Source organism: Agelaius tricolor, unplaced genomic scaffold (genome assembly GCF_023055355.1).
Source record: "Agelaius tricolor isolate 1412-34295 unplaced genomic scaffold, bAgeTri1.0.p SCAF_25, whole genome shotgun sequence".
Lineage (NCBI taxonomy): Eukaryota > Metazoa > Chordata > Aves > Passeriformes > Icteridae > Agelaius > Agelaius tricolor.
The window spans coordinates 6,408,594-6,422,043 of record NW_027269285.1 but is presented as its reverse complement, the minus strand read 5'-3'; the positions used below and the strand labels follow the sequence as shown (position 1 = coordinate 6,422,043).

Sequence of the window (13,450 nt, the reverse complement as noted above, 5' to 3'; positions counted from 1 at the left end):
GTGTTTCCAGCTGATTTGCAGACTATCAGTGGGATGGCCAAGCAGCTGAGACCCCAGGATCCAGTACTGGGGATCTCATCCCAACATGGTGAAGGGAAGATGGTGATGGGGAAGTCTTGGAGAAGAATAAGAAGATCTGGAGTTCAGGAAAACCACCTGTGATCAATGAACTGAGACAAGAACTCTGATTTCAGATTTCCTCACATTTTCCAAAACACTGTCATGGCAGATGCTGTGGGGAAGGTGCAGGGGATGGTTGGGACCAGAGCAGCATTTGGATTCATCCATTGTGCCAAGGAATGCAGGACCACTAAAGATTTTCTGTGTTTGTGTAATTAAGGCAGGGTTAATTTAGTATGGTTCTCAACCAGGTTTGTAAAATACTCAGACCTATTTGCTGAATTGTTTGCAAAGTTAGTTTCTTACCAGATAGCTACTAAGGGATGGGGAGGGAAAGGGCAGGCTGTGATGATGGTTTGGGGTTTTGTTGCAGTTAGATGGTCATTCCAGCAGCAATTTTATATATTTTATATATTTATATATTTATATTTTTTAATATTTTGAGAGAGATAGAGAGAAAATAGTGTTTTAAAAGAAAACAGGAGATATTTGTGTAAGTTGACTTTGCTTCCACTCTTTTATACATCTTCATTTTAGAGTGCATCTAAAGTATGCACAGTATTATACTGTTTTTTCTGGTTTTTCCTATAATAATCTCTAGTATTATAGGAAAAAAACAGAAGGGAAGAATTTCCTGACTTAAGAATAAGTCCTGTGTGCTCTTCCAGGAGTGACATGTGCAGAGTATCTGTGCTGGCAGACTGAATCAGGTGTATTATTCAGAGGCATTTCCCTCCAAAGTCTGGCAGCTCCCCTTCAGTGCAGGGGCTCTGTCTGAGCTGTGTTATCAGCTCTGAAATAGCCACTCTTGCTCTTTGGTTCTCTGCACATCTTGGCCATGAATGGGGCCCAGTTCCACTTGCCAAACATTTCAGCTTGCTGCCCCATTTCTGCAGACATCACTTGATTTACATTTTTGATCATTATTTTTAATGCTGCGTATTTGAATGTGCTCCTTAAAATCACTTGGAAGGGTTTAACTTCCCTATACCCCAGACTGTATTTTGAATTAATAATGTAAAAAGTGCTGGCAGAACCTTTGCCCTTTCATGGCTCAGTTTTACTTACATCCTCAAAAGTTTGGATGATTTAAGTGCATTTCTGCTGTCTTTGCATCTTTAATGGCATTTGTCAACACCAGCCTGTAACTGTGCAGAAGTTACATGGGGTTTTTTATCATTTAAAATGTCATGTTAAGCTGTGTCTTCATCACATGCAGGGTCTGATGGTCACCATCTTCCCATGAAGTCATTTTTGGGGACACTCTGTTTCCCCCAGTAAAACTCAGGGCACCACTGATGTCTTTGGCTACTGAAACTTAAAAATTTCCCAGGTTCTGCAATGACCTTGTCACTGGTGATGCTCTTGATCTCTCCAGCTCTTCCATCACTTCATTTTTGAAGCTTTGGAGCTTTTACTTCACATCTTATATTGGATGCAGGCTGTTGGTAAACAAACCTCTTTGGTATAGCAAAGTTTACCTGGAATTTATTGAAATAATTTCATCAATAAATGGAGGCCATGGAGTTTGCAGGTTGTTCTGTAATACAGTTTTATATTTATATGGACAAAATGGTCCTTTCCTCCTTAAACATAAATGTGAAAACATCCATTGAATATTACTTTTAAGGAAATTGATTGCTTTTAAGTTAGTGTTATTCTTCAGAGCAGTCTGGGGTTAAAAAAGCAGAGCAAGTTTTAAAGAAATAAGCTTTCAATGTATTGTTTTCATTGGAAATGTTCAATTGCTGCTTTGGAAATCTTAATGTATATTTTTCAGATATCCTGAATTTGTGTCTTTGTCTTGTGAGGAACTTGAGAGAAATGAATACAGACAAATTATTTCATAAACCATGTGAAATGGCTGTGGATTGACAGTTAAATCTGGAATAGTGAATACAGTCAATTTTCCCCTTTGTTCTGTCAGCAGTCACTTGTACTCTAAATGTCTATTTAATTTTTTAAGTAGATTAACGGGAAATGTTTGCATTATTTGATTATTGAATTTACTGTCCCAAATAATGGATCTTTCCCTCAAATATTTATGTGATCTTGAAAATGTTTTTCCAGAAGGGAAAAATGCTAAAAATGAATAGGGAACATATTTTGAGTTATTTGTAGTACATGTACATAATGCCTCGCCTGAAATCACTGTACACTTGCCTTTTGGTGGGGAAAAAAAGCAGTTTGTCATCTGTACTGCCTTCCAAAATTAGATTCAGATAATCCCACCTTTTGGAGTAAATGAGCAGCAGATTGGTCTTAAAAATGAAATTCAAGTAAGCTCTTGGTGAGTGATATAAAAAATAAATAAGCTAATATGTGAGCAATAGAGAGCATCTCAGTGATAGATGATAACACAGATTACCTTTGTTGTGTTCATAATTAGGCTGGGCAGGGAAAGGAGAGGGAGAAGGAGGCATTAGGAAATGCTTTTGTTTAGTCCTGTGTGGTTGGGTTTGGTTTGGTTTTTGGGTTTGTTTTTTTTTTATTATTTTGTCCTTTATTTCCCCCTGTGTGTGTGTGTGTGTGTGGCTCACCGTGCACAGATGAGGAATTGTATAGGAAATTTGCAGCTGCTCCAGTTATTCAGTAAGATTTGTATAAGCTGGCACAAGGGACAAAATTAGAGGGAAGTTGAACGAGTGCTGTGCAGTTTATTAGCTAGGCAGCCATAATTTTGACCTTGCTGTGGGTTAAAGGACACAGACCTGAGAAGAAATCTGTTTATCATGTGGGGAATTCATGCCATCCCTGACAGTGTACAGTGAACAAGATGGATGAGCTGCCAAATTGGTCCCTCGCATGGGTGAATCAGGGCAAATTTACAGTACAATTCCTCTGCTGCTCCTGATACAGAAATAACATTTCCCAGGGTTTCTGTTCAGTTGTATGATGACCCAGGGTGAGCAGAGAGAAGAAATAGGATTTGTAGGATCCCCTTTGCCTTAAAGATTTACATGCACCTCAGTTGTTGTCTTCCTCTTTTGCATCTCACATAAAGCACTAAGGAAAAAGTCAGATTTTTAGGTTTGAGAGAGCAACTTCAAGTGTCAGGGAAGCTCTTGAATGCAGCATGGGGAAGCTCCCAGGACCCTGAACAGCAAACACCATTATCCTCTGCACTCTGCTCCTCCTGGGCCTGACTTTCCCTTCAGCATTTGGGATATGTTTCCATGCTGCACAGGCTGCATGCTCTGGAATGATCTGACAATATTCTGGATAACAAATTCAAAAAACAGTGAGGTTTGCTGGCAGCCACTGCCTGATAGGACCTCTGTGGTAGCACCACAGAGAAAACTCTGGGCTCTCTTGGGTTTAGATGGGCTCTGGGCTCCTCCTTGTGCAGCTGAGGGCTCTGTCAGCCTCCTGCAGGCAGCTGGAGCCAAAGCCAGGGATGTGTGAGGCTGGAATCCAAGCCATAAACCCTGGTAATGGGTGGGAGGCAGCAAGGAGGAGGAAGCAGCCCCACAGAAATGGGAAAAGCTGTGGATGGAGAAATCGCCCGTGCTCCTTATCTCCTCAGTGGTTCTTGTAAACCACAGTGCCTCTGTGATGTTGCTTTAAAAAAGGTTCAGCCTGTACCCTCAGATGTCTGGAATCTCTGAATAAGCTCAGTCAGTACATTCTGTGAGAGATAAATTTATTGGGGGGAAACAGTTTGTACAGAACCTATTGTTGTTGGCAAATTAACAGATTGGGAAAGCTTTCCTTTAAACCAAGTGTCACAATAACAGATTTGGGTGTCTCCTGACCCACTCAATATCTTTATGTTGGATTTTCAAATTCTTTAATTAATACAGCATAATTACAAACTGTATTTTAATCTTGTTATTTCTGGACAAAGAGAATTGCAGAAATGTGATGTGTGTGATAAGAAACAAAATGAAATCAATAACACTCTCAAGACAGAGAGTTGTATCAGTTGTAGAAAATCCCTCATTGACAGAACAAAATAGTGGCTGAGTGAGTTTCTGACAAGTCACAGAAGGAAGTTTAAACCAGTCTAGAATGGTAGCTTTAAAACCATCCTTATATAAAAATGTTGTGACAAGCAAAACTGAGATTTCCTGACCAAGGAAATTGCATGCAAACTTACAGACTATTGCACTTCAGTTTTTCCTGATTTTTATTTGTATTTGTACATCTTGTCTTTAGAAGAAATCAGAGACGACTCAAGATAAAATTAGAAAATAATTCTTGTTTTTAAAAAGAGGCTTTTTAGTACCCAAGTCATAGCAAATACCATTTTGCATACTTAGGCATTTCTTTAAGTAGGTAGAATATAAATGAGGAGGAAAGTTAAATATCCTGCAATCAAAACATTACAATTATGCTAAAGTGGGGACTTTTTTCTCTTTTTTTTACTTACAGAAAGTACTCCAAAGACTTCTGCCAGTTGCAGTCCTGCTCCTGAATCTCCCATGAGTTCCAGTGAATCAGTGAAAAGCCTGACTGAGTTGGTACAGCAGCCCTGCCCTGCCATAGAGACGAGTAAGGATGGCAAATCCCAGGAATCCAGTGAGCCACCTGCATCTGAATCCCAATCCACAACCCCTCTGCCACTCTCAGGCCACTCTGCACTCAGCATCCAAGAACTGGTGGCCATGTCCCCTGAGCTGGACACCTATGGCATCACCAAGAGGGTCAAGGAAGTGCTCACGGACAACAATCTTGGTAAATCTCTTTATTCTCATTTCTTGACCAAAATCATGTGTAAGTGTTCATGTTTTTATTGTTAGCTCCAGTGGATGTCAATGAGAATGCCTGGCTTTGACTCTGGCCTAAGCTTTAACTTGCTAAAAAGATACAAAATCTTTTTAAACTGGTGGAAAACTCCTTTCAGATTGTCACACTCTACTTCAGATCCCATCACACCCTTGTTCTTCTTGGCTCAGCAGCCAGGTACTGCTCCCACCTCCCAAAGCAGAGTCCAGCAGGCTGTCAGCACCCCCAGAACCCCAGAGCCAGGGAGATCTCCCCTTGGGAAAGGCTTTTTCCCCCACACTTGTAAATTCCAGGCCCATTTTGGGTGAAGTAGAGAAGCCCAGCATGGTTGGAGAGGAAGGTGCACCACAATCAGGAGGAGCAGTGTCCTGCAGAGCTGGGAGGGAAAATCCACACTCAGCTGAGGTTTAGAGGAGCCTGAGATAAATGTGCAGGGCCACTCAGTTCTTCTGCTTAGAGGTGTGCAAAACTCAGGCTGCTTTTGCCTACAGATGGGTTTTTGGCTGTTGCCTTTATTGCCATGACTGTTTGGAATGGTCACAGGGAATAACCTGATGTGAGTATGGGAAATCTGTCACTGTGCCTCTAAATCACTGGTTCTTCATGTTTTTAACCCTTCTTTCCCCCCCCCCAAGGCTTTGGGGAGTGTTTGTGGGTCCTTTGAGGGCTCTGGAGGAGGGCAGTAAGGCTGTGCCAGTGTTACCTGCTCCTGCTTCTGGGTCTGAGCAAGGGATCCAGCCCACCTGCATCAGGTGTTCAGGGGAATGGCTGGTGCTCCCCAGAAGTACCAGCTCCTCTTCCTTCACTACAAATAGGACCAAAAGTTTAGATTTAGACTGGTGGTGTTACTTATGAGAGAAGAATTTTATCCATATCATCTGAACGTGATGACTGTGAAAGTAAAATCTCCTCTATTTTAGTATGTGAGGAAGCCTCTTTTCATCTAGACACAGAAGAATGTGTTATTTCCTTAAAATATTTTTTAAGGGGAAAAAATACTGGGATGGGGGAGGTCCAAGTTCTCATTTAACATCATTTGGGAGGAAAAAAAGGAAATGGCCCTGATGACTGACAGAGCATGAATGAGATTGTGTTCCACTGAGCCCAGCAGAATTCCTTGCCCATGCCCTTAGCTGGGGCAGATGGTGGTTGCTTGTTCAGTGGAGATAAGGTAGAGATAAAGCCCCAAATCATGGTAAGGGTTTGCAGATCCAAGCCCCTGGTTTTTGGGCAAAATGCTATTGAGTGCTGTACCTGCTCTGGTGTTCCAGAGAGGCTTGGAAAAAAACATATTTTTGTCTACATTTGCTTTGATGCCATTTTTACTTAGTCTTTTTAATTTCCCATGATTTTGTTTTCCTACAGTGTGGCTGACAAGCCTAAAAAGCAGCAGAAGAGCCAGGAAATGTGCCCCAAACTCTGCATTAGGTGTGGAACCAGTTTCAATGTCTCCTTTTGTGCCCTCAGTGTGCTGCTGCACCAGCTTTTCTGGTGCACAGGTTTCTCTGCTTTAGGCCACGGGGCCTTGTGAACCTGTCACAGGCAGCTGGTGGTGGCTGAGGTGTCCCAGTGTCACCAGCCAGTAAAGGCCACAGTTGCACAGAACAGTTCAGACTGAGCTGGGTGGGTCTCTCCTCCCCTCACCAGTCAGGGGAATGGCTTCAAACTGAAGCAGAGCAGGTTCAGGTGGGATGTTAGGATGGAATTCTTCCCTCTGAGGGTGGGGAGGTCCCAGCACAGGGTGCCCAGAGCAGCTGCCCCATCCCTGGAAGTGCCCAAGGCCAGTTTGGACAAGGCTTGGAGCAGCCTGGGCCAGTGGAAGGTTTTCCTTTTACTAGGAGCTGGAACTGGGTGATCTTAAAGTTCCTTTCCAACCCAAAGCATCCTCTGAAGGTTCTGTGCCTTCATCACACTGTTCACACTGAGATGTGCTCCAAAAGTCAGAGTATGCTCAGGGATTCCCTGCTGGGCTGCAGGAGCTCACAGAGGGAAGATGATGCACTCAGCTGTTTGAGGATAGGGCATATGGGGCACTTTGTAGGAAGGGTCAAGACTTTCCATGAGAGATCCAGTAGGATCTACATCAGTGGGAACAGGCATGAAGGGTGGGGAGGAGGTTTAGGAAACCTGTGCTTAAAAATATTGCTGTTATTGCTGGTGCTCTGCTGAAGATGGAGCATGTTACACCTGCTCCCTCCCAGGGATGATTTCTGACACCTTCCCCCTTAGCTTGGGAGGCTTTCAGGTGTTTTCTCCTGTCCTGCCATATCCTGACATGAAATAAACAACACAAACATCTTTAGCTTTGTTCTTAACACCTAGAGAACATGATGTTACCTCCTTCCACATTTGCATTTTTAATTTTTAGGCTGTAGTTTAAAGGTTCATTTCCTTCAACAGCACTGCCAGCACTGCTCATTCCCAACCCTTTTGCAAATCTGTGCCCATATTCCTGTTCATGTGGCAACACAATAGCAGATTTTTTAAGTGGCTGTGTTATCTTGTTACTAGCTGGCAGGTTTAGAGGGAAATGGATGAGGCCTTGCTGATGTTTTTAAATACAAATAGGGAGCAGGTTACCCCAGCAAGACATGTGATAAAAACATAAAGATAAAATTGATAACATTTCCTCTGAATTACCTCTTTTGTCTGATTTTCCTGATACTGAGGGTAGTAGGAAATCACTTATTACTCAGGAACTTGAGTGAATTCTGAATGTAGGTTTCTGTTCAGTCTGTAGGAGCTGTTTTCAGGGCTAGTTTTGGAGCTGATTAGCAGTGTGTCATGTTAAGCCCTGTTCTCCTTTCACCTCTCTGCCTCTCAATATCTCAGCTGCTTCCTCTGAAAGTTTTGCAGACCCACCTGCCCCACACACCTGAGTGGGATGTTCTGCAGCTTCTGACTGGTCCCATATTCCCTCCTCTCCCCATACAGGCAAAAAAAAAACCACCAGGGCAAAAATCTTGGGATGTTTTTAAAGAGAAAGAGGAGGGGAATCTTGGAGTTAAGTGCAGGGGATGAGTCTGTAGAGCAGATCTTTGCCATGAGCTGTCTGTGTCAGGATCAGGGAAGGCTGTGAAGAGCTGGTGGTGCTTTTGCAGGCTTGGGATTCTCCTGCAGAGCTGTGGGGTCAGAACTCCCCCTCACCCCATTGTCCCTTAGGGATCTGTTGGTTACCACTGGCTACAAGTGCTGGGATGTGGAGGGAGAATGTTCAGTTGTGTGTTAGTGAGGGCACTCAGCAGCTGCAGATCAGACATAGGACCCTGAGCCCCACATTTGGGGGTTATGGAAAGATCTTTGGGTTATCTTGAAATGCCATGGCAGCAGCATTTGTTATCTTAAATCCTGATGACTCAGATGACTCCAGGCTCTCCTGCAGCAGAAGTTGGTATCAAGGCAGTGCAGCTGAGGAAGAGCACTGAACTGAAGGGGGTTAGAAAATCAGCTCTGTGGTTGGGTTTGAGCTGCACAGGCATTTTCCCTAGTCCTTAATAAGTTAGATCTTCCCCATATAAAATCATTGTCAGCAGTGCACATATGAACACTGTACACTGTCAAGCATTTGCAGATTTTACCCTGCCAGATGACAGCATTTTGTAAGAGAACTAAAATTAACTATTCTTAATTAGAAATACTGTGGAGATTGTAAAACAAAAATTGTATTGCAAATTCTGATTATCTCTAGTGAGTAAGGCACAGTTAGATCCCCCCAGATAGCACAGCACAGAAATTCCATACATGTTTCTGTGGGGACATTTATATGGCCATTGCTGAAGGGGGAGGTTGCATTGCTCTTGGTTCACTGAGTGCTGGAAATGTTTGGATTGCCCTGTTGGAACAAAGCTGTGGCACTGCCCTCCTGCATAAGAGCTAAGTAGCCTCACTGCTCTCACTAGTTGGCCTGCTTAGCTAGAAGTTCAGTTTATTTTTCCTCTCCTAATTTTATTTTTTGCACACTGTTTCACTGTAAGGTCCCGCTCCCCAAACGTGTCGAGCTCCTCCCTTTATCCCAGGCAGATCCTGAGGATTAAACCAAAGCTCAATATTTACCCTTCTAGTGGGGGGCAGAGCATTTATTCTCCTAAATGTTTCTTCTGGGTTTTTGAAGCAGTTGTGAAATCAGAATAATTGAGGAATGATCTCGTGTTCTTTGCCGTGTCTCAGCTGAGTGAATTCATGCTCTTCTCAATTTCCCATCAGGTCAGCGTTTGTTTGGGGAGACAATCCTGGGGCTGACCCAAGGCTCTGTCTCAGACCTGCTGGCTCGCCCCAAGCCCTGGCACAAGCTGAGTCTGAAGGGAAGGGAGCCCTTTGTCCGTATGCAGCTGTGGCTCAACGATCCCAACAACGTGGAGAAGCTGATGGATATGAAGCGCATGGAGAAAAAAGGTAACAGGAGCAGAGTGCTGACTCACACCTTGCACTCCTCAGCCTGGCTTTAGAACCCTCCAGAAATAGTGGAGAGGCAGCATTGATCCACTGTTATGAGGCTTGTGCAAAAAGACTTCACCACAGGTTTTTTTTGGAGCTTTTATTTGATGCTTGCTCAAGCAGATACGTCTCAAAATAAAAGGAAAACAAACACACAACTGTGACCGTGTTCACAGGGGTCTGAGGATGAGGGAAGAGATGAGGATCTGACTCCATGTTTCAGAAGGCTGATTTATTATTTTATGATATATATTATATGAAAACTATACTAAAAGAATAGAAGAAAGGATTTCATCAGAAGGCTGGCTAAGAATAGAAAAAGAAAGAATGATAACAAAGGCTTTGGCTCAGACTCTCTGTCCGAGCCAGCTGGGCTGTGATTGGCCATTAATTAGCAACAACCAACATGAGTTAATCAAAAATCTACCTGTTGCATTCCACAGCAGCAGATAACCATTGTTTATATTTTGTTCTTGAAGCATCTCAGCTTCTCAGGAGAAAAAATCTTAAGGAAAAGATTTTTCATAAAAGATGTCTGTGACACACAACAAAAAGCCAACCCCAAACCCTAAATATTCACCAGCTGCTGGGGAATCATTGCTGTTTTCTCCTATAGATAATTACTGAGGCCCTGGTGTATCACTGATAACTTACCTTACTAAATGAGAAATGTGGGTTTGGGTTATTAGTTAATAGTGCTGCAGCTGGTCACAGATGTTGGGCTGGAAGAACTGTGCATTGATTCCTGGGAAAGCTCCTTGCCAGTCCTGCACTGATGACTGCTGGGAGGAGAGAAAAATGCAGCCTTTATGAAAGGCTATTGCAGAATAATGATATTTGAAGCCTTTATAGGGAGGGGTAAGGTGATTGTGTTAATAAAATAAAATTTGTGTCATGCTCACATAAAACAGGGTCATGGGGGTGGACCTGTGAGTGCTCTGAGTTGTTACTGGGTATCTTAGCAGGAAGTACATCCTGCAAATTTATCCAAGTCTCTCCATTTTAAATTCATAACTAAAACCCAGTGGTTATGCAGAGCCCTGTTTTTAGTATGTTCATGTGATTTTACAAGAGAGACTCGTGGGCTGCCATTATCAGCAGTTAACTAATTAATGATATATACATCTCTGGAGCTACCCCTTAATGATATTAGCTCAGACATCATTAATCGTGTACACTGCAAGCTCTGCTGTTGACTGATGTTCTGAAAGCATTTACACATTTGATCAAGAACTTGGTGATTATATTTAAAATTGCAGTGAGGGAGCTTCTGGGAAAATGATAGTCTTGCAGGCTTTTAAGAAGAAATTCAAGTCCTTGTCACAGTAACCAGTATAAAATAAAGCAGTGCAGTATCTTAGCACATGTATGATCTTCCATGGGGAGAAAAATCCACTTGGGTTTCCCACTAACAACTGTAAACCAAAGGGAATCATGAGGAGTTTTGCTGTATTAGAAACATGGCAGGAATAAAATTGTCAACTAGCTGGATTTTTATAGCCTCACAGAGAATATTGCCCATAATGCAGCAAAATAAAATAAAAATAATTTAAAAGTACTACTGACAATATCCTTTCAAAACGATTTTCTAAACTGGATTCTTATCAAATAGTGAGCAATACATATGGTCTGTAGATGGCATCTGAATAGAGATAAGGCCATAAATCATTGAGACTCTGCTCTGAGCTCCTGAACTGTGCAAGTGCTGTCCTCAGAACAGTCTAAAGTGAATTCTGCCCTGTATTTTCTGCAAAATCCTTTCATGCAGGTAAGGATCCTGTGATTTAACCTTTTAAATTGCTCCAGAGCCACATTAAGAATTTAACTTTCCCTTCAGCTAATGTCAGTTAAAGAACAATGCAACTGGGTCTGCTTCCAGTGAAACATTATTATCAATTATTTCTCTGCCACATTTTATTAAGGGAGTAAATTAATAATTATGATAAAGGTGAACTGCATATCTCTTTTTTTTTTTTTTTTTCTGTTCCACCAGTCTGAAGTTTGTGCTATAAATGTCCCTTTTAAGAGGTTCTGAAAATTTGCCATGTACACTGACCAACCTCTTTGGAGGGAGCTGGGGCTTCATGCTCACCAGGCTGAGACATTTGCACACCTTTCCTGCCTTGGAAATGTCCATTCCTCTCATAACCTCTGGGGTGTTGGGCTGCTGGAGCATCACACTCCTCACAGAACAGCACTGCTGTCAGGAGAAAATTGAATTCCCTTTATTTCCCCATTATTTCACTTTTTAATAATCTTGTTCAATACCACATAAGGTAAAAATTATATTAAAAGGGGCTCTGTTTTATCTCAGTGGGCAGCTGTGCAGTGGTGTCTGTGGCATCCATAGCTGGGCACACATGGATTGGGGGGGAAAGGTGGAACTCAGCCAGCCTCAGACCCAGATCCAGACTTTTGCCCAAATTACAGCTGGGTTTCCTTTTTTTTCATATATCTCCTGAGAAATGGAGACTGGTCACAGACAAAAATCAAACTTCTCCAAAAATAAAGTGTGTTTGTAACTTGGATTCCAGTTTGAGCCTTGCTGTCACTGCAAATGTGCTGAATGATCTCCTTACGTTGTCTGCACACAGCACATATGTTTAAAAATAAAAATAAAAATGGAAAAGCTTTTAAAAACGTCATCTAAGTTTCCAGTGACCAGCATTAAAGCCAGAAGTCTGAGTCCTAGTTCTGCCTTTGGCCCAGTGGAAATTTGTCCTGATAGCAGATTGTCCTCCAGAAAACAATTGCTCTGACAGAACAGTGGGACATCCTCCTCTTTTTTTGTATTTTAATGAAATAATGTGCTTTTATATCATTTGTTCCATTCTCATGAGAGCATCCCAGCTCAGCCAGTGCACCTTTTGTGATCCCAGTGTGAGATTACAGGAGCAGAGGAAGGAATGACATTTTTCCCAAGCTCTCACAGCTCCACATTGTCCTTTGCTGCTTAAGGACAGGAGCTCTGCCCTGCCAGAAATCCCATCCTGTGGAGAGCAGACAAAGGGAGATCCAGCCCATCCTGATCCCTGTGTGTCTCATGCTGACTCAGTGACCTGGCCAAATTCCAGAAACTCCAGTCAGAGGTGATCTGAGCCCCTGTCACATCTCCCATGCCAGGTTCTGGTTTGTCTTGGGCCTCCTTGAAGCTGCTGCCCATTGCTGAGGTGATGGATGTTATCCTCCAGCCTCTTGGTTCTGCTGTGCAAGGAAACAAGGGAGCTTTGGCTGTAGTTTGCAGGTCAATGCAAGTTGGAAATAACACCCAGGAAGGAGTTTTGAGATGAAACACCTTATAGGAATATGAGATTATCTTGCTGGAATGATTAATTCCATGGTTGAAGGTTGTAACAGTTCCTTGAAGACTGCAAAAATAAGGCCAATGGGTCATCTTGAAATAATGCATTTTTTTTGCAGTTTTACATCCGGTTGGAACAACTTAAATAGGTGTATTTTTAAAGGAGATTTATTTGAAAAAAAAAAAAACCACTTTGTTTTTTATGGTTATTTCAAACGTGTGCAGGACTGTATCACGTCAGAGTGATGGATCATGAGCAACTCACGTTGTGTTCCATATCAGTGATCTTACACAGTAGGCAATCCTCAGGTAATCTGTCATATTCAGGAAAAACAAAATGTGGGCCATGCAGATACCCCCAAAGGTTACAGAGTGTGTTCAGAATTCACTGCCATGATAGTCAAGCCAAAGGTCCCACTGGAGGCACCATGGAGAGGGCAGGGGCTGGAACCCTCTGGAGCCAGCAAACCCAGCCAGTCCTGGAGGGAGCCCTGCCAGGAGGCACTGGCTGGGGTTTGAACACTGCAGTTGATTTGATTGCACTGATTTTTTTATCCACTGTGCAGCCTCAGCCTGAAGGCAGAGCTGGGGGGAGAGAAAAATTGAATTTTTGAAGAATTTGGTTGCTGACCAGTGTGACTGGCCCCACAGTGTCCCTGGCTCCAACCAGAGCTCCTGGCTTCTGGAGATTTAATGCCTGCTGGATTGATGTCAGGCTGGTGTAATCTGCAACTTAATACCCGAGGTTATCAAATTTTAGCTCTTGAATACATAAACTCTTTAATATCTAGAAGGTATTTAACAGCCATTAAATATTTTATTGACAAGATTCATCTATATTTGCTGTTTTCAGCCCCCTCATTAGCA

At 42.6% G+C, this 13,450-nt stretch overlaps 1 protein-coding gene across 9 annotated transcripts in view; it reads left to right on the top strand.

Moving 5' to 3' along the window:
- CUX1 (cut like homeobox 1) overlaps positions 1 to 13,450 on the top strand; it is a 276,733-nt gene that overhangs the window by 222,847 nt on the left and 40,436 nt on the right. For 8 of the 9 annotated variants that reach the window (XR_011682422.1, XR_011682420.1, XR_011682421.1 and 5 more), the window contains 2 exons: positions 4,495 to 4,797; positions 9,052 to 9,240. The exons of the other annotated variant lie outside the window; for it this stretch is intronic. Coding sequence is in view for 5 of the 8 variants with exons in the window: in XM_071448038.1 (XP_071304139.1) it covers positions 4,495 to 4,797; positions 9,052 to 9,240 (492 nt within the window). In the remaining 3 variants the exon portion in view is untranslated. The remainder of the gene's footprint in view (positions 1 to 4,494; positions 4,798 to 9,051; positions 9,241 to 13,450) is intronic. 9 annotated transcript variants of the gene reach the window in all.